Here is a 22,688-nt window from a genome sequence, read left to right on the forward strand (position 1 = left end):
ATTATACACGTATTAGGTGTGCATGTATAATATACGTGTGTAGATAATTTGGCGGCGCGTGCTCCCCAAACAAAATAGTAAACCAGTTTGGTGGGCGGTGGAGGGTGGTGGGGGTGAGGGTGGGGGGAATGGGTCGACGCACTCGCGCTGAGGAGCCTGTACGGCGTGCCCGCACGCGGTGTCACAAAACTCAACAGCTTAGTAAAAAAATATTTAAAAAATTAAGAAAAAATATTTTTTATTTTTTACAAAAATGTTAATAATAATATTATATAACCACTCACCGAGATTTTTATGTCTACCGGTTACGAGACGTACCTGTCTCTTCGTCAGGACAATCACTAACAAACATGATTGTCCTGACGAAGAGACGGGTACGTCTCGTGACCGGTAGAAATAAAAATGTGAGTGGTTATATACTATTATTATTAACATTTTTGTAAAAAATAAATAAGTAAAAATGACTAACCACCAAGTAAATGCTTTAAATATTAATAATAAAATTTATTTTCATAATTTACATATGTTTGTAGTTGAAGTTATACTTCCCACTATTCTAAAAAAATATATGGTAAATTTAATCTTAATTTATTTAAATAATTTACACATGTTTGTATTTGATGTGATACTCACCACTATTCTCAAAAAATATATATTAAATTTAGATCAATAATTGACAAGGTTCGTATTTAAAGTTATACTCAGTACAACTCTCAAAAAATATATATTAATTTTAATCTAAATTTATTTAAAAAAATTTACACATGTTCGTATTTGATGTGATACTCACTGCTATCTAAAAAAATAGTTGAATTTAATCTAAATTTAGTTTAATAATTTACACATGTTTGTAGTTGTAGTGATTCCAAACACTATTCAAAAACTCAATAGCGCAAGAAATACATATTTAAAATAATTAAAATTACATAGGTTCTAACCACTACATATGTATGTAAATCACCAATAACTAACTGACCATCATGCCGTTTTCCCGCAGGGGTAGGCAGAGAGAATAGAATGCCACACCACTATGTCTTTGCAAACAATCTTCGCCTCGTTCACATTCATGCATCTCCTCATATATACCATCGGGTATATATGAGGAGATGAATATTCCGACTCCTGACCTGACTACACACAAGTATTTGAATCACTTGATCATGCCATGTTTTCTTCAGTCTTCCTCTGTTCCCATTTTCAATTGCATTCGTTTCATAAATTTGTTTTGCTGTTCTTTCTTCACTCGTTTGATCCATATGCCCAAAAAACCTTTCTTTTTCAACATTTCAACACACCTTTCTTTTTTTATCGATAATGCCTTGCATCCTTTCCTTAAATACACATTTGGGCATCGATCACATCGTCTGAGAGATCGCACAAACGAAACAAGCGCCTGTGTCAGGTGACCCTTTATATAGTCCATGTGTGTTGGCGCACCGCGTGCGCGTGCGCGGGAATAATAACATATCGTCGGGCATCACATAAGAAGTACCTTCGGAGGATCAACGGGACCCGAGATTAGCGAATTGTATTGTGGTGACTCACGCTCAAGGTACAGGTACCACCTACCTCTGCTGCTAACCGAGTACCTAACGCTGTCCCAGTACCTACTAGCAGTACCTACTTGCAGTACTTACCCGCAGTACCTAATTACAGTACTTACTTACCCTCAGTACCTACCCGCAGTACCTACCCGCAGTACCTACACGCAGTACCTACCCGCAGTACCTACCCGCAGTACCCACCTCCAGTACCTACCTGCAGTACCTACCTACTGCTAAGGGAGTAGTACCTATCCACTGTTACATTATTGGAAGCTGTCCCACCGCATGCCCAGATCTGATACAAAAGCATCTAGGCTTCCTGACAGATCTGCTCTTGCAAAGCAATTTTTTTTTGTGAAACAACATAAATTTGTATCCCGATTTTACTGTGAATTTACATTTAAAAACTTTCAATATACCTGTCACTGCCAATCTAAATAAATCCACTGCTACAGTACCCACCCTTTATTAGGTGAGATTTGCAATTGTTATAACTTGCTTATTATGCACATGGTTTATAGATTAAAAGTAGATTTAGATAGACCGTGTAAAAAAATACATGCAAAAAAAACGATGGATGTTTCATCGACATTTGTGTTTAAGATGTAACATCCCTGCGGCGCTAGCTTGTTGAGATTTAGCGCACAATTTAAAATATTTGGTTGGTATATTATACACACACCTACTAGCTAGCTTTTACGCACACACCGATATCTTGTATTCATCATTAATGTTTTGATTAGGAAAAAAAAACATTTCCATAAATAGTACCAACTTCCTTTGTAGATTTTAAGTGAATCATATTTATTATGTGACGTGATCTTAAATTCAACAATGTAAGATATTATTCATTTCTATTGTGCGTATTTAAAATATTATGTTGTATTATTTTCAAATGCGAATAGCTATGTAATGTAGGAAGGCTTGGAATGAACCGGAAACTTACGAAAACGTCTCCGTTTCTTGATATTCTCGCAAATACATCTCTAGTTCCAGAACCCTCAAATACGGCTTCGGTTTGTTGAAAAAAACTCCGTTTCAGGGTATTGTATATACATATTTTAAACTTTAGTAGACGAGATTCTCTCAAATTCAGCTCTGGCGCGTGAGATTCTTTCAAGATTCTATCACATATCGCTCATCCCTTTCAACAACGTCATATTATATATAAAAAAACATGATTTTTCAGGAGATCGTTTTTAAAGTTTAAGAATATAATAAAATGTATTAAAAATAAATATCAAGCCACTTATTGAACTTTTTATTGTGCAACAGATATTTTTAGGTAAAACCTGAAGGTTTTTTCTCCATTTGCTCCATTATTTCCTCACTCATTCGTTCTACATATCCAAACCATCTCAACACACCTTTCTTAATTTTATCGATAGTGCTTAACTCAGCTTTGCGTTCCTTCCTTACTTCACTATTCGCACATCTATCATACATCGTTTTGTCGCACATTCTTCTGAGAAATCGCATTTCGACTGCATTCAGTCTACTTTCATCCTTCTTTTGCCAACTCCATGTTTCACTTCCATACATTAGAGTTGGAACCAGGACTCCGTTGTGCACTGCCAGTTTAGCTTCCGCTGATAGGTTTTTATGAAATCAGCCTTTGTCGAATTACTTAAGTATTGTATTTCAAGCCGCAGGGAAAAAACCTCATAAAACGTTTTTATAACGAATTAAACAAACAGCAGTGCCAATGATTTTTAAACGACTTTAATCAATGGCCAACGACGAAATGATCCTTTGAATTGTCGTGCAGAGAATTACGATGAAGCCACAAGGCCGTCTGTGGCTTTGACTTTCAATCAGTTGAATTAAAAACAATTCAATCATTGGTTATTATTATAACGCATTTGGGCAATTGAAAACAAAATGAAGGCCGAAAACGCATTGGTTTATATTGACATATCGCTCACTCCTTTCAAGAACGTCATAAATCAAAAATCGTAAATTTTCAGTTATGCACGTTTTCGGAATGCCCAGATAATATACTATATCTCAGCAAAAGAGGTATATTTTTAACTTAATATTTACCCGCTACAGGGCAGAAAGTGTTGTTTTTGCATTTTGAAGAAAAGGTATTGTTTTTTTATTTTTTTAAATGTATTAAATATTTTTCAAATGGAGAAAAAACCTTCAGGTTTTACCTAAAAAGATCTGTTGCACAGTAAAAAGTTTAATAAGTGGTTTGATATTTATTTTTAATACATTGTATTATATTTTTAAACTTTAAAAACGTCCTCCAGAAAAAACAAGTTTTTTGATTTATGACGTTCTTGAAAGGAGTGAGCGATATGTAGAGTTAAGTTTGGATTCGTGACGAATGCGTTCGGAAATGAGTCATTTGATGTTTGACTTTCTTTATTGGAAATATTTTTATTTATTCTCAAAAATTTCCGCTCAAAGTTAAGTATAATATAAAGTACGTGTAAAAGAAAGCGATTAAGGCGGAACAATCGATAATCGATTCAGCGTAATTTAATTTTTTGCTTAAAACACTGTTTTTGTATTGAATTTTTTTTCTTCGAAATAAATAAAAACTAACTAACCATCACGCCGCTTCCCCGCAGGGGTAGGCAGAGAGAATAGAGCGCCACACCACTCTGTCCTTGCAAACATTCTTCGCCTCTTCCACGTTCATGCATCTCCTCATACATACCCGCCGATTGTTACGACTCCTAACCTGACCACTTTCAAGTATTTGGCATACCTGATCGTGCCATGTTTTTCTCGGTCTTCCTCTGCTCCTTTTCCCACTAACATTCGCCCCATAAATCCGTTTTACCGTTCTTTCCTCACTCATTCGTTCCACATGTCCAAACCATCTCAACACACCTTTCTTAATTTTATCGATAATGCTTATCTCAGCTTTGCATTCCTTCCTTATTTCACTATTCGCACATCTATCATACATCGTTTTGTCGCACATTCTTCTGAGAGATCGCATTTCGACTGCATTCAGTCTACTTTCATCCTTCGTTTGCCAACTCCATGTTTCACTTCCATACATTAGAGTTGGAACCAGGACTCCGTTGTGCACTGCCAGTTTAGCTTCCGCTGATAGGTTTTATTTGCTATAACTGATTTCAGTGCACCATTCACTTTGTTTCCAGCATTCACTCTAAATATATTAATATTCACTCTAAATAAATAAATGGTTTTGAAAAGAAATAAATTATCGAAAGGTAAGGATTTTTGATGTTTTTTTAATCCTTAACTATCGATAACTATTAAAACCATATTTATTTCGAAGCAAAACTTATTTTTGACACAAAAACGATGTTTTAAGAAAAATAACAACATTAAATGATACTTGGCATTTAATAATAATAATAATAAAACCCTTATCCGCACCCCAATGGTGCATAGGGCACTGCGTCATATAAACGCAGTGTTATCTTGATCGGTTACACATGAAGGAAAGGTGATCAGCCCTCCGCTTCAGGTACCAGTCCAGGGTAATATTGAATAAATATTAGAGTGAAAAAATCACTTTTATTTATTTTACCCACCCTGAGAATCGAACCCGGGACCTCCAGAACGGTAGCCGAACGTGCTGACCATTACACTACGGAGGCGGACAGACTACCTGGCATTTACGAGGCATAAATACCCATCCATGTCTCGTCTCGGGTTTGTGAGGTTTAAATCTTAGATACGATTGGAAGCAGTGTTACCTGTTGAAGTGGTATATATCCTCTATGTTGCTAAAGAGATGGTCCAAATCCTGAGGTGAGAATGTTCCACTCTCTCTCCACGGATACAGGTAGCCCTGGAACAAAAAAACACACTAGATCATTCCAAAATACTTCGAAAAAATCATACTTAATTATAATATAACTTTGTTTTAAAATAATAAATATAATAATAATAAAACCCTTATCCGCACCCCAATGGTGCATAGGGCACTGCGTCATATAAACGCAGTGTTATCTTGATCGTTTACACATGAAGGAAAGGTGATCAGCCCTCCGCTTCAGGTACCAGTCCAGGGTAATATTGAATAAATACGACAGTGAAAAAAGTCACTTATATTTATTTTACCCCCCTTGGGAATCGAACCCGGGACCTCCAGAACGGTAGACGAGCGTGCTGACCATTACACTACGGAGGCGGACAAATTGTTTTAAAATAACTATAAATATTTTGCACTAAGTGATCACTTTACAGGCGTGTAAAATTCACCAATTCTACCCATGATTGACAACCACACTACTCTAATTCTTGGAAATTCTGTATATATATGAACCAATTTAGAAACCTTGTTCTTGAATCACTAGAACTTCACTAGAGACATCTATTGGTGAGATGTAAAGAAGCTTTTTTACTGAGCAGAAACTCTTACATTAGTATGTGAGGTCCGAATCCTGGACTATAATCACACACACGAGAAACGCCAGAAAATACCATTTTCATTTTTATTATTTAAGCTTATAATTTGACCAGACAATTTATTTACAACATTTTGAGTGTGTCCAAATACTTGTTCACAAAATCTGGATTATCTCCAATTGCAATAAATTACTTAGATACATTAAGTTATTGTCAAAAATGATATCAATAACTTTATGTATATTATAGTCCGCCTCCGTAGTGTAATGGTCAGCACGCTCGGCTACCTTTCTGGAGGTCCCGGGTTCGACTCCCAAGGGGGGTAAAATAAGTAAAAGTGATTTTTTCACTGTCATATTTATTCAATATTACCCTGGACTGGTACCTGAAGCGGAGGGCTGATCACCTTTCCTTCATGTGTTAAACGATCAAGATAACACTGCGTTTATATGACGCAGTGCCCTATGCACCATTGGGGTGCGGATAAGGGTTTTATTATTATTATTATATTATTTATGTATATTATATTACCCGAGCACAGGATTTTCACATGTGGAATTTTTCGTACATGTTTTGAAAATATTTAAATGATTGCACGTACCATGGAATGATAAGTGCAGTGCTGAGAAAAATCTACAAATACATGGCAGAAGTAACGTCGGTCTAATTGGAATCCAATGGAAGAACGCGATACCTAATTGCGTTACGTATGGCCCACACATGAGCTGACAGAATTCCAGGGGTGACGCGTTCTATCTTTTTGTGTGTCTCGATGGATGTGTGTATGTCCGCCTCCGTGGTGTAACGGTTAGCGTGTTTAGCTACCGTGCTGGAGGTCCCGGGTTCGATTCCCGGGGGGGTGATAATAAATATTTGTGATTTTACACTCGAATATTTATTCAATATTACCCTGGACTGGTTCCTGAAGCGGAGGGCTGATCACCTTTCCTTCATGTGTTAACGATCTAGATAAGACTATGTCAATACGATGCAGTTCCCTATGCACCATATTTATTCAATATTACCCTGAACTGGTACCTGAAGCGGAGGGCTGATCACCTTTCCTTCATGTGTTAACGATCTAGATAACACTGAGTCAATACGATGCAGTTCCCTATGCACCATTTAGGTGAGGATAAGGGTCAGAAGAAAAAGAAGAAGTAAAAAAACATCTAACAATTTCCTGTTATCTGGACCCGAATTCGTATAGTCTACTACATCTGAACAATGCAGCATTATCTTGACAGTGTCTGCTCAATATGCAGTCCAAAGACGAACAAAATGGTTTATCATGCTCTTGTACAGTAATGTACGCAACGGTTCCAATCCTAATGTACGGAGTTGAAGCATGGAGTTGGCAAAAGCATACTGAATGCGGTCGGAATGCCATCTCTCAGTGCGGCAAAGGATTACTAATATTTTTAATTTGTTTACGAGACAGAATAAGGAACACCAGGATAAGAGAAATATGCGAGATGGAAGGTGTCGTTAGGTTGGGAAGGCAACGAAGGAGACAACATTTTGAGTGTGTCCAAATACTTGTTCACAAAATCTGGATTATCTCCAATTACATGATTCATTTTCATATTATTTTTTGACATCTCATCAAAGATGAAGAAGATAATGGAAGTCTGGCCATTTACGGGGCTTACGACCGTCAAAGGTTGGATTATTATCCAGGATTCGGACGTCACATACTAATATAAGAGTTTCCGCTTAATAAATAGCTTCTTTACACCTCACCTATAGATCGGCTGTCCAAACTCAAAACACAGTAAGGGACATTTTTTTGTAGTAATTTTTTTTGGATTTTTGGACTAAGTAGATTCTACTTAGTCCAAAAATGCAAAAAAAACGTACTACAAAAAAATGTCCCTTATTGTGTTTTAAGTTTGGACAGCCGAGATGTCTCTAGTGAAGTTCTAGTGATTCAAGAACAAGGTTTCGAAATTGGTTCATATATATAGAACTTCCAAGAATTTGAGTAGTGTGGTTGTCAATAATGGGCAGAATCGGTGAATGTTACACGTGTGTAAAGTGATCACTTAAACCAGCCTATGACGGTCGTCAGCCCCGTAAATGCCCAGACTTCCATATTCTTCTTCATCTTTGATGAGATGTCAAAAAATTACAAAGGGGACAATGGTATGCGCATGTGAGGAAAATGGAACCATCCAGACTCCCCCACATTGCACTCCAAGGCAGACCACCAAAGAGATGGATTGACAGCTGGGAATCGACGTCTCTGGTTTTTACCAAGAAGAAGAGGGGAAGAAGAATATATTTTTAATGTACGCCTCTGCGTAATACATTAACGTTATATGTATATTCCATATGATCTATACAATTCGAGTGGATGAGAAATGAAAAACACTTGTTGGAGGCCGCGAACTGAACCCCATATCGTGCCCGTTCATACTAACATCCTTATCTAAGTGGTCCATTCATACACGGCACAGTCTCTGCCCATATTATCGGACTACTAGCGTTTTTTTTTCCTTTTCCACTCTGACCATTTTTTCTCATAACTGATCAGCTACTCTGATCAAAAAAATGTGACGTTTTTCTACCATTAAAATAAATATTTTGGTTCCTTAATTTTAGGACACTCTGTCTGGCAATTCGTATGACCACGTTAATTAAGATTAACTGTATATTATTTCGAGAAACAAAAATACTTTGTATTTTGATCCACTCACATTTTTATTAACCAACTAGTTTCGACAACAACCTGTTGCCCTCTCAGGGTTTAATTTATGACTGTAAAAACCCTGAAGAGGGCAACAGGCTGTTGCCGAAACGAAGTTAGTAAAAATGTGAGGGGATCAAAACACAAAGTATTTTTATTTCTCGAAATAATATATCAATACGATCCACAAAGTTAATGATTTCAATATTCAAAACATAACATTAACTGTATTTATCTGAAATATTTTTTGGTAGAATATACTTGGGTGATAGAGAAATCGGTGATTAAAGTTATACCTGCGCCGGGCCAGACATTGTGGCCCACGGAGCTGCCTACTAGAATCATACGGGCCAGAATGTCTGGCCTACAGAGTTAAAGGAATAACCCGCAAAGCCTCTTCTTTTAGAGACTTGTCTGCAGGTAGGATAGTCATTATTATGGAGAAAGTAAATGTAAAAAATACATCACAAACACCCAGACAAATTGTAAATAAATTTTTCGTGAATTCATTTTGCTATTGGCGGGAATCGAACCCGAGACGCTAGTTTCGCAGTCGAGCGTCAACCCAACTACGCCACAGCGCCTGTCACTTATATAGTCAAAATTATACTTGATAAAATAACATAACCTTCAAAAATCTATTGTTATTTATTAGGTTTAAGTTTTGTACTGACATTTCTTGGTGGAACTGCATTTTATAGAATCAAATAACAACTATGTAGTTTTTTCCACATGAATTTTATTTGACAGACTGGTCTGTCATCAACATCATCGTCAGATGTCGGTTACGACGAAAACCCGGTTGCTGGTCAAATAAATTTACTGTGGAAAAAACCTAGATATAGAATGACTAAGAAAATATATTTGGCGAATGTGAGCGGGAAATCAGAACGAGGACGGCCGAAAAAGACTTGGCACGATCAGATCAATCAGAACCTAAAATCTGGTGGTGTCAAAAGTCTGCGTAATCGGAGGGCATATATGACTAGATGTATGGATGTGAAGGAGGCGAGGAGTGTATGCCAGGACAGAAGAGTGTGGCGTTCCATCCTTTCTGCCTACCCCTAGGGGGAAACGGCGTGATGGTAGTTGTGGTATAATTATTTTTTAAACAAAATCGGCTCTGATAATATATCCGGATACTGTACTGCCAGAATTCATAGAAAGGAAACATAAATTATAATGTTCAAAAGATACTCGGATCAGAAATAGATGAGATGGTTGCAGCATCACGTTTCTCTAATTCATTAAAAAAACGAGAACTATCCATTAAGTTGGGCAGGTCATAGGCTTCAAACATAGCCTGAGCGACGATCGATTTAGCGGCGGTCATTTTTGCGACGGTCGATTAAGCGACGGTCGATTTAGCGACGGTCGATATAGCGACGTTCGATTTAGAGACGTTCGATTTAGAGACGTTCGATTTAGCGACGGTCGATTTAGCGACGGTCGATTTAGCGACGGTCGATATAGCGTCGGTCGATATAGCGACGGTCGATTTAGCGACGGTCGATAATGCGACGGTCATTTTTGCGACGGTCGATTTATCGCCGACGATTTATCGCCGTCGATATAGCGACGGCCGATATAGCGACTGTCGATATAGCGACGGTCGATTTAGCGACGGTCGATTTAGCGAAGGTCGATTTAGCGACGGTCGATTTAGCGACGGTCGATTTAGCGACGGTCGATTTAGCGACGGTCGATTTAGCGACGGTCGATTTAGCGACGGTCGATTTAGCGACGGTCGATTTAGCGACGGTCGATATAGCGTCGGTCGATATAGCGACGGTCGATTTAGCGACGGTCGATATAGCGACGGTCATTTTTGCGACGGTCGATTTATCGCCGACGATTTATCGCCGTCGATATAGCGACGGTCGATTTAACGACCGTCGATTTAACGACCGTCGATTTAACGACCGTCGATTTAACGACCGTCGATTTAACGACCGTCGATTTAACGACCGTCGATTTAGCGACCCACGATACAGCGGCCGTCGATGAATCGATTTTTTTGCACACAAATTCACCGGCACATTTAAAATGTTGTATGTATTTTTACATTTCTACCTTCCCTTTCCGTTTTATCCCACAAGCCTTTCATTGGCCGATTCGGCAATCACTTGGTGGTAAAATCTATCCATTTTAAATTTAAGTTTTACTTAGTAAATACCACTTTTTATTTAAATCTATTGTGACACGTGTTTCGATGCATTCCTAATCATTTTCCAACATCGTGTTTCAATACGATTTCTATGTTGATGAGGAAGAATATGAAAATCTGGTCATTTACAGGGCTTACGACCGTCATACGCTTGGTTAGGTGATCACTTTACACACGTCTAACATTCACCAATTCTACCTCACACAACTTGATTTTTGGAACTCCTAGACATATTAATATATCTCGTGACACAGCACATATCGCTCACTCCTTTCAACAACGTCATATATCAAAAATCGTAATATTTCAGTTGTGCATGTTTTCGGAATGCCCAGAAAATGTACTATATCCCAGCAAAAGAGGCATATTTTTAACTTAATATTTACACGCTACAGGGCAGAAAGTGTTATTTTTGCATTTTGAAGAAAAGGTATTGTTTAATTATTTTTTTAAATATACTAAATATTATTAAAATGGAGAAAAAACCTTCAGGTTTTACCTCAAAAGATCTGTTGCACAGTAAAAAGTTCCAATAAGTAGCTTGATATTTATTTTAAATACATTGTATTATATTTTAAAACTTCAAAAACGTTCTCTTGAAAAATCCAGTTATTTGATTTATGACGTTGTTGAAAGGAGTCAGCGATATGAGCATTCGCAATAGCTTAATAAAAGCTTTCCTCGATCCAACATAGATGGCTGTTATGAACTCGTATGTACATGTTTCATGTGAGTTCACAACATGCTTCTTACCATAGTTAGAATAGGGAAAGCGTTTATAAACACAGAATCTTTTTATTTGTATGCAAGGTCCGAATCCTGGTTTAAATCAACATACTTGAAAACATGTTTTTTTTTGTTTATTTTATAATTTTACCAGTTATTTTATTTACAACATTTTGAGTGTGTCCAAATACTTCGGATTACAAAAATCCGGATTACTTTCGCTCAGGAGTTAAAGATGAAGAATAATATGCAAGTCAGCATGTTATAAATATAAAAGATGGGAAAAATATGCTTAAAAGAATCAGTGTATGAAGCGAAGACAGGAGATTGCTGAAAGAAAAAAACCGAAATATATTCGATAAAACTGATAGATAATGATGATTAGAATATTCATATATGCAAAACAAAGCGTTCCAGCTATCAATTGTCAATTAAGGCACGTACTCTAAGCATGGATTACAAGGAAATGTCGGTGAAGGCAAAAAACTAGCCTACAGCTATCTCGGAACGTATGCAGAATAGTAAATAAGCTCAGAGAAATTTATAGGTTTGACGGGACAAAGATGTCTTATACTAATTTAATTATAAAAAAAGAGTATGTATTAGATTTCTAAACTAGACTACTCTCGGTTGTAAAAAAGCTTTTATTGAACATTAATTTAACAACATTTTGTGTGTGTTCAAATACTTCATAATTGATCATTCCAAAATACTTAAAGAAAATCATTACTTAAATGAAATATGTATACAAATTTTGTGTGTCCGAGTAATTCTTCACAAATCTGGATGATCTCCAATTATAGGAGTTATTTTTCATATTATTTTTTGACACCTCATCAAAGATGAAGAAGAATATGGAAGTATGGGCATTTACAGGGCGGACGACCGTCATAATAATATAACCGTGAATAAATGTATGGAGAAAACTTTCACCAAAAAAAAACAAAATTTTATAAATATATATATATATATATATATATATATATATATATATATATATATATATATATATATATATATATATATATATATATATATATATATATATATATATATATATATATATATACGAGGTAATATTCTTCTTTGTAATTAAAGTGGGTGCATAATAATAAAATAAACAATGTGTTGCTTTTTAATTAAAGAAACGACAGTAAAAGTTTATTCTTAATTAATCTTTATAATATTTTTCTATCTATCTGATGTCTTTTGTTTATTCAGAGCGACGCATGCGACATCCGGTGGTAGATTTGTTCTATTTGTAGGTACTTAATAAAATGTATAGGTAGGTACCTAGGTATTTTATTGCATCTCCCCCCTTGGGGAAGAAAATTCACAGTAAAATTTTCACTCGTCCTCCGGATCATCTCCTTGTAGTGAAGGGACTGGTATAAGTTTAGTGATACGATTAAGGTTTTCTTTTTGTTTTTTCTTTTTTTTTCTTGACCCTTTTAAAGTAGACACTGTTTTTTCCTACAATAAAATTTCCTAAAATACCTAGGTATTTTATTACACACATATATATATATATATATATATATATATATATATATATATATATATATATATATATATATATATATATATATATATATATATATGTATATATATATATATATATATATATATATATATATATATATATATATACATATATACACATATGATTACACACGCGTAATTTTGTTGAAAAAGCGTCGAAATAGTCAGGCTAACCTCACGATGAACTTTCTAAAGGCACGAATACAGAAACTCCATGCTCCGCCTAACTGTACACTACATGAGAACTAATATGGACACGGGCCTATTACAGGTCGCACAGGATCCATACATGGACAGCCGATCCCGGAGACTTGGAGATACCACTTTTTCTGTGCGGCGTGATACATTCATTTCATAATACAGCGTCCATCATAACAACAATAACTCTAAGTTCTAAATTATATCGACACGCCCCCGAAAACGTCGTATCTGCGATAGGAAATTGCTATTTTACAAGATAATAAGGCGGGTTTTTAAGTGGGTGTTGTAACCGAATCGTGGCGGAAGCTAAACTGACAGTGCACAACGGAGTCCTGGTTCCAACTCTAATGTATGGAAGTGAAACATGGAGTTGGCAAAAGAAGGATGAAAGTAGACTGAATGCAGCCGAAATGCGATCTCTCAGAAGAATGTGCGACAAAACGATGTATGATAGATGTACGAATAGTGAAATAAGGAAGGAATGCAAAGCTGAGATAAGCATTATCGATCAAATTAAGAAAGGTGTGTTGAGATGGTTTGGACATGTAGAACGAATGAGTGAGGAAAGAACGGTAAAACAAATTTATGAGGCGAATGTTAGCGAGAAAAGAAGCAGAGGAAGACCAAGAAAAACATGGCACGATCAGGTATGCCAAATACTTGAAAGTGGTCAGGTTAGGAGTCGTAACAATCGGCGGGTATGTATGAGGAGATGCATGAACGTGGGAGAGGCGAAGAATGTTTGCAAGGACAGAGTGGTGTGGCGCTCTATTCTCTCTGCCTACCCCTGCGGGGAAGCGGCGTGATGGTTAGTTAGTTAGTTAGTTAGTATACTTGATGGTTTGGGCATGTGAATCGAATGAGTGAAGAAAGGATTTTTAAGGCGCAGTATTCGTTAAGTCGTAACTTAATTTTCTTTAGATCCAGGTAACATTTTTCGTACCGTAGAACAGGGCTACTTAAAAAACAAAAAAAATATCGAAAACACATTCTTTATAAAAATCGGGCGTGATCAGACAACTGACCTCTCCGGTGGTCTCCGGTGGAATGAATGCGACGTAACGAATGCTGGGCCTTAAAACACCATTTTCGAATTGAAAAAAATAATTTTTATTCTAAATAAATACATATATTGTTTTGAAAAGAAAAGAGGTATTGAAAAGTAGAGTTTAAAAAAATACAATTTTCAACATATGTATATTCTAAAAAAAATCTAATTAAAAAAAAATGTGCGTGGAGACACGTCTGGCTTCTCGCACAGCCGATCGCTTAATGAATTGGGTGTTTGCGAATACCCCTTAACAGTTGAATCAGCTAACTGGGGAACTTTAACAAAAAATTTATCATCGAGATTCTCAAACGATTTTTCTACTCCAAAATGCAACACCAAGCATTTTCAGCAAAACTTCAAATATTTGGCAATCAAACATTTCAATAAACTCCCTAAAGAAATAAAAAAAATACATATAAAAATCCTTAAGAAAAAAATTAAAGCTCTATACATTTAAATCTTAAAAAAATATATAAAAAAACTATTATATCTTTTATTATATAACATTAAACCACGAGTGTAAGTCCCTCTCCAAGCACAAGAGCACAGACTCTTTTATGGAGAGGCACAGCGAATCGAAATATAAAAGTTCCCCATATGTATAAATGATTCAAATGTATTATGTTATATAGGGTCCGCCATCTAAAGTTTTTTTTTTCAACTAGTGCTTATTTCGTGAATGGTAACACTTAGCTCATGTCTGATTTGACAGATAATTAGTTTTATCCTTCCGCTGAGCGAATATGGTTGTGTATACGCTTGAACAACGCTGGGAAATATTGCGACATTCGACTTACAGAAGATGCCGATTTTGCCAAAAAAATCATCTTTTCGGATGAAGCTCATTTTGATCTTGGCGGGTATGTAAACAAGCAAAATTGTCGTATTTGGGGCACAGAAAACCCGCACGCATACATTGAAAAGCCGGTACACCCAAAACGAGTCACTGTTTGGTGCGGATTTTGGTCCAGAGGCATAATTGGGCCATTTTTCTTTGAAAATGAGCAAGGAGTGGCCGTTAGTCAATGGCGATCGTTATCGGGCCATGTTGAACGGATTTTTGTTCACAAAAATTGAAGAGGAGGATATTGGCAACATTTGGTTTCAACAGGACGGCGCTACGTGCCACACAGCCGAAGCTACACTCGATGTTTTGCGCCCCATTTTCAAAAAAAAAATGTTATTTGGCGGACCCTTTACATAAAAATGTAAATATATTAAATGAATAAAAAAAAATAATAATAAAACTCGTTCACCATTCATCTGTATTGGGTGCGTTGAGAAAACAAGGATTTGAACTGCCGGGAGTATTTATGTACGAGTATAGCTGTGCCGGGCTGTGGGGACGACATAACGCAGAACACGTGTGTTGCACATCACACATGCAGTGCTACTTGCATACCGGATGTGTTGCCATATACGAGGAGGTATGTAAAAATTTATTCAATTACATTATTTCCTTGGAATTTATTTTTTAAAAATTAATAATAAATCATAATAAAACCCTTATCCGCACCCCAATGGTGCATAGGGCACTGTGTCATATAAACGCAGTGTTATCTTGATCGTTTATACATGAAGGAAAGGTGATCAGCCCTCCGCTTCAGTTACCAGTCCATGGTAATTTTGAATAAATATGACAGTGAAAAAATCACTTACATTTATTTTACCCCCCTTGGGAATCGAACCCGGACCTCCAGAACGGTAGCCGAGCGTGCTGACCATTACACTACGGAGGTGGACATTAAACACTTGAATATACCGCATAATGAGTTTCATTTATATTTACGACTAGTTTCGAAAACTTACAGATGTTTTCATCTTCTGGTTAAAATTAAAAAGATTTAAATACAGTGGTGGGATTCAGCCGGTTCGCATCGGTTCTAGCGAACCGGTGCCTATTTTTTTTTGTTTCGCCGAACCGGTCCTTAACCCTTTGCTGTCACACAATATTCCCATTGAAATCATGTATCGGAGCATTCTCAGCCATTATGTGAATGTTCTGTTTATGTGCAGAATAAAAAACAAATAAATGAATAAATGTAATTTTTTATAGGGAAATTACCTAAAGGGCGAACCGGTTCTTGCAAATTTTGAATCCCGTCACTGGTTTAGATAACATTTTTGGAAAAAAGAGTTAATTTTTTTTGTTGCGTTGTGGCCCTTTGGCATTTAACCTGCAAAATGTATAATGAATTATAAATAAATAATGATGTGGAAAAATGTGGCGCGATTTTTGAATTTCGAGAGTTCACAGTAATTCCGTCACAATCTGTCAAACAGAACGTTCCTTCTAAATTTGAATGCATTCTTTTTTTTCAAACTTTCAGTCATTTCCGCCGCGGAGATGTATTTGTGAAAACGACAGCCTATCCCCGTCTCGCTCTGGCTTACGGGAAAGCGCGAAAGAGCGAGAGAGAGAAGGGACGTGTCTTCTTCACTTGGCGGGAGTCTAATCTATTTCCGTGAAATTTTCTAGCGGGAACTCTTAAAAGGCGGGAGGGATGGGCTCGTTTTTCAAAATGCTAACAAACTAACTAGTTAACCACTACGCCGCTCCCGCAGGGGTAGGCAGAGAGAATGAAACTGGTAGGCAGAGAGAAGCATAAATATATCGTTTAACAACATTTCGAGTGTGTCCAAATACTTGTTCACAAATCTGGATATCTCCAATTACAGGAGATATTTTTCGTATTATTTTTTTATATTTCATCAAAGATGAAGAAGAATATGGAAGTCTGGGCATTTACGGGGCTGACGACCGTCATTGGCTGGTTTAAGTGATCACTTTACACGCGTGTAACATTCACCAATTTTACCCATTACTGACAACCACACTACTCAAATTCTTGGAGTTTCTATACATCCAAAAAAAATCTTTTCATCTCACCAATAGATGTCTTGATCTTTAAACCGAAGTTTGCAATCTTGCCCGTTGATGATCATCTGCAGTTGCAACAACATGAGATCTATTCTCGGTCTTGTTATTCTGCAATCCTTAGTGCATGTTGGTCATCGGGTCGACCGACAACGCATGTGATAAATATTTTGTAAAGTGAGTATATAAAATGACGGGTAGTGATGTTTGCATGCTGTTGTAGTCATTGTCCTGACGAAGAGATGGGTACGTCTCAAAACCCGTAGACTCATTAATTGATTCGGCAGTCACTTTGTGGTAATATCTATCCAATTTTAATTTAAGTTTTACATAGGTAGGATTCTACTCTTTCACTTGATAAATACCACCATTTAATAGTGGTATTTACCAAGTTAAAATTCTACGATTAAAATCATTATATTACCTTCATCCATACTGTCCCTTGCTTTTACTTGGTAAATATCACTACATATTTCAAAACGGTCGATCGATATAGGGTATTTACCAAGTAAATATTTAATTAAAAATGAAAAGTAATTTTACCTACGTTTTACTTGGTAATTATCACTACATATTTCAAAACATAGCTATATAGCGGTATTTACCAAGTAAAAATTTAATTAAAAATGAAAAGTAATTTAACTTACGTTTTACTCGGTAATTATCACTACATTTTTCAAAACATAGCGATATAGCGGTATTCACCAAGTAAAATTTTAATTAAAATTGAAAAGTAATTTAACTTACGTTTTACTTGGTAAATATCACTACATATTTCAAAACATAGCGATATAGCGGTATTTACCAAGCAACACATTAATTAAAAACGAAAAGTAATTTAACTTACGCTTTACTTGGTAAATAGGTTATTTTTTTATTTATTTATTATTTTTTTTAGGTTCAATGCTGCAGAACAGCGTTTATTATTTAATATAATTTTGTACTTAAGTTATACATATTTATATAATATATATATATATATATATATATATATATATATATATATATATATATATATATATATATATATATATATATATATATATATATATATATATATATATATATATATATATATATATATATATATATATATATATATATATATATATATATATATATATATATATATATATATATATATATATATATATATATATATATATATATATATATATATATATATATATATATATATATATAGGGTCCGCCATCTAAAGTTTTTTTTTTCAACTAGTGCTTATTTCGTGAATGGTAACACTTAGCTCATGTCTGATTTGACAGATAATTAGTTTTATCCTTCCGCTGAGCGAATATGGTTGTGTATACGCTTGAACAACGCTGGGAAATATTGCGACATTACTTTGAAAATCATGGTAATGTTGCAGAATGTGTGCGAAAATTGCGTACGGTTTTTGGAAGAAGAGAAGCACCGTCAGCTCCGTATGTTCGTTATCTTGTGAAAAAAGTGAAAGAAACTGGCATCCTCATCGATAAACCAAAGCGTGAAAAGCCAAAAACAGTGCGTACACCCGAGAATATCGATGTTGTGGCAGAAAGTGTGCGTGAAGCGCCATCAACATCAATTCACCGTCGTTCTCAACAATTGAACATTTCGGAGACATCATTGAGACGAATTTTGCATAAAGACCTTGGTATGACGCCATACAAAGTCCAATTGGTTCAGGAGTTGAAGCCAACTGACCATCCAATGCGTTTTCGCTTCGCTGAGTGGGCCTGCGATCGACTTACAGAAGATGCCGATTTTGCCAAAAAAATCATCTTTTCGGATGAAGCTCATTTTGATCTTGGCGGGTATGTAAACAAGCAAAATTGTCGTATTTGGGGCACAGAAAACCCGCACGCATACATTGAAAAGCCGGTACACCCAAAACGAGTCACTGTTTGGTGCGGATTTTGGTCCAGAGGCATAATTGGGCCATTTTTCTTTGAAAATGAGCAAGGAGTGGCCGTTACAGTCAATGGCGATCGTTATCGGGCCATGTTGAACGGATTTTTGTTCACAAAAATTGAAGAGGAGGATATTGGCAACATTTGGTTTCAACAGGACGGCGCTACGTGCCACACAGCCGAAGCTACACTCGATGTTTTGCGCCTTGTTTTTGAAAAAAAAAAGTTATTTGGCGGACCCTTTATATATATATATATATATATATATATATATATATATATATATATATATATATATATATATATATATATATTATATATATATACATATATATTTATATATATATATATATATATATATATATATATATATATATATTATATATATATACATATATATATATATATATATATATATATATATATATATATATGTTTATTATTATTTTTTATTGGACACTGTCTATCCTCACTAGGCGTTTGGAGATACCTGTTCTGAGGTAGGCAGTGTATGCTTATTCTTTTTATAATACAGCTTTATATATTTTTAATAAATATCACTATATATTTCAAAACATAGCGATATAGTGGTATTTACCAGGTAAAACTTTAATAAAAAATGAATGGTAAATTAAGCTACGTTTGAAAGAGTTAGACCTGGGGTAAGGAGGTCTATGACGCGATCAAAATAGACATTATGACACTAATGAAGTGCACGCATATGAGAATGTAAACAAATTAAGGAACTTGTAGTCACGTACGTCACATCACTGCATACCTAACACTTTCTAGGGCGTCATATGCACTCAATGTGTCATGTATCAGGGATTATTATTATTATATATTGACTAACTAGCCATATAAACATCGCGCCGCTCTCACCTGCAAACAACACTTTAAAGATGGTCATCCAAGTAGACTGAATGCAGTCGGAATGCAATGGACCATTATCAGACGGGAGGAATATAGGAGGAGGTTAGGTTAGGAGTCGTAACAATCGGCGGGTATGTATGAGGAGATGCATGAACGTGGAAGAGGCGTAGAATGTTTGCAAGGACAGAGTGGTGTGGCGCTCTATTCTCTCTGCCTACCCCTGCGGGGAAGCGGCGTGATGGTTAGTTAGTTAGTTAGTTACATACTCAACCTATAAAGGACCGTCATAGACTGGTTATAGATTTCTCTAGTGAAGTTCTAATGATTCAAGAATAATGTTTCAAAATTGGTTCATATATCGCTCACTCCTTTCAACAACGTCATATATTAAAAATCGTCAATTTTCAGTTGTGCATGTTTTCGGAATGCCCAGAAAATGTACTATATCCCAGCAAAAGCGGCATATTTTAAACTTAATATTTACCCGCTACAGGGCAAAAAGTGTTGTTTTTGCATTTTGAAGAAAATATATTATTTAATATTTTTTTTTTAAATATCCTAAATATTTTTCAAATGGAGAAAAAACATTCAGGTATTACCTGAAAAGATTTGTTGCACAGTAAAAACTTCAATAAGTGGCTTGATATTTATTTTTATTACATTTTATTATATTTATCAACTTCAAAAAAGATCTTCAGAAAAATCAAGTTTTTTGATTGACGTTGTTGAAAGGAGTGAAGGTTCAGGCTATCTACATCGAATTTTCGAAATGAACTGAACTCCTAAAACGCTAACTACTTTATTTTGACAAAGCATAAAGTTTTGAAACGATTTAAAACATTATTTTATCGTGTATTTGAATGTATTATACTAGTTAAGAATTTCAGATAAAACCGCTAATTGATTTTAAAAAATACGTTGAAAAAATCTACTAAGCTCTCTCCTGTAAAGTAACAGATTTGCAGATAGAGTACTTTACGTAGGGGCCGTCGAATTCCTTGTACGTATACTTGATGGTTTGGGCATATGAATGGAATGAGTGAAGAAAGGATAGGATGGAAGTCCTCACCAAAAAATTATATTTCCAATATTGCACAAAAAAACCTTGAAATGCAAATCTGTTCAGTTTACTTCAATAAAAATAAAACACTTGAATAATAATAATAATAAATAAAACCCTTATCCGCACCCCAATGGTGCATAGGGCACTGCCTCATATAAATGCAGTGTTATCTTGATCGTTTTTACACATGAAGGAAAGGTGATCAGCCCTCCGCTTCAGGTACCAGTCCAGCGTAATATTGAATAAATATTACAGTGAAAAAATCACTTATATTTATTTGGCTCCCCTTGGGAATCGAACCCGGGACCTCCAGAACGGTAGCCGAGCGTGCTGACCATTACACTACGGAGGTGGATATTAAGCACTTGAATATACCACATGAGTTTCATTTATATATACGACTAGTTTCGAAAACTTACAGATGTTTTCATCTTCTGGTAACACTACGGAGGCGAACAAGTGCAAGCACTTGAATAATCCACTTGATTGAGTTTTATTTTTATTTACGACTAGTTTCGAAAACGACAATTGTTTTCATCTTCTGGTACAAATTAAAAGTGATTTAATTTGTAATTCAGTTTTAATTTGTACCAGAAGATGAAAACAATTGTCGTTTTCGAAACTAGTCGTAAATAAAAATAAAACTCAATGAAGTGGATTATTCAAGTGTTTAATTTTTATTAAAATAATCATGTCATTCCACAAAGTTAATGCCGAATCAATAAATAATATAATGTTCTGTTAATTTATTATTAGATTAAAACCAATATTTTTAGCTATTCCACTTTTTTTATTTGACCAGCGACCGGGTTTCGTCGTTACCGACATCATCAGACTGGTGAGAGGCTATACAAATTGTTATGTTATATATAAAAGAAGGCAGGAGTTGATAACCATGATTTGATATAATTTTATGGAATTAATTTCTCAATAAAATTATATCAAATCATGGTTATCAACTCCTGCCTTCTTTTATGTTATATATAAAAGAAGGCAGGAGTTGATAACCATGATTTGATATAATTTTATGGAATTAATTTCTCAATAAAATTATATCAAATCATGGTTATCAACTCCTGCCTTCTTTTATATATAACATAACAATTTGTATAGCCTCTCACCAGTCTGATGATGTCGGTAACGACGAAACCCGGTCGCTGGTCAAATAAAAAAAGTGGAAAAGCTAAAAATATTGGTTTTAATCTAATAATAAATTAAAAATGCAATTCCATCACGAAGTGTCAGTGGATAATATAAATCTATTAATGTTCTGTTTACTGTATTCTATCGAAATCTTAATTAAAGTTTCGACAAAACGGGACCAATCCTGTGTTAAACCAATATCAAATCATTGAATCGCTCAAAATCTTCTAAGCTCTCTCCTGTAAAGTTACAGATTTGCAGACAGAGTACATACTTTACGTCGGGCCGTCGATATGGTCGTATCGATCTGGTGATTGGGTCGATTTGGTCATTACAATAAGGGTTAAGTTCGGACGGCTCACCTCGACGACTTGGCGCAGGTCCTCGACGTAGATGCCCTCCGTGTCGACGATCTCCGTGCACACGCGCTGCAGGTGCGACAGGCTCGGGTCGCAGTAGCGGGGCCGCGGCGGGGTCGCGGGCCGCGCGCCGGGCACGGCGTCCGCGGGGCCGGCTGCGAACGGCGAAACCACATACCATATAGACAATATAGATAATA

The 22,688-nt window shown here is 35.7% G+C and overlaps 1 protein-coding gene across 1 annotated transcript in view; it reads right to left on the reverse strand.

Moving 5' to 3' along the window:
• The window catches only part of LOC148302152 (uncharacterized), a 70,598-nt gene that overhangs the window by 16,317 nt on the left and 31,593 nt on the right, over positions 1–22,688 (reverse strand). Inside the window, exons 3-4 of the mRNA XM_088272106.1 lie at positions 22,492–22,643; positions 5,231–5,325 (exon numbers count right to left, since the gene is read on the reverse strand). Coding sequence (XP_088128232.1) covers positions 5,231–5,325; positions 22,492–22,643 — 247 coding nt within the window. The remainder of the gene's footprint in view (positions 1–5,230; positions 5,326–22,491; positions 22,644–22,688) is intronic.

The sequence above is a fragment of the Brachycentrus maculatus genome, unplaced genomic scaffold, assembly GCF_059751285.1.
Source record: "Brachycentrus maculatus isolate JH-2025_06_01 unplaced genomic scaffold, ASM5975128v1 h1tg000475l, whole genome shotgun sequence".
Taxonomy (NCBI): domain Eukaryota; kingdom Metazoa; phylum Arthropoda; class Insecta; order Trichoptera; family Brachycentridae; genus Brachycentrus; species Brachycentrus maculatus.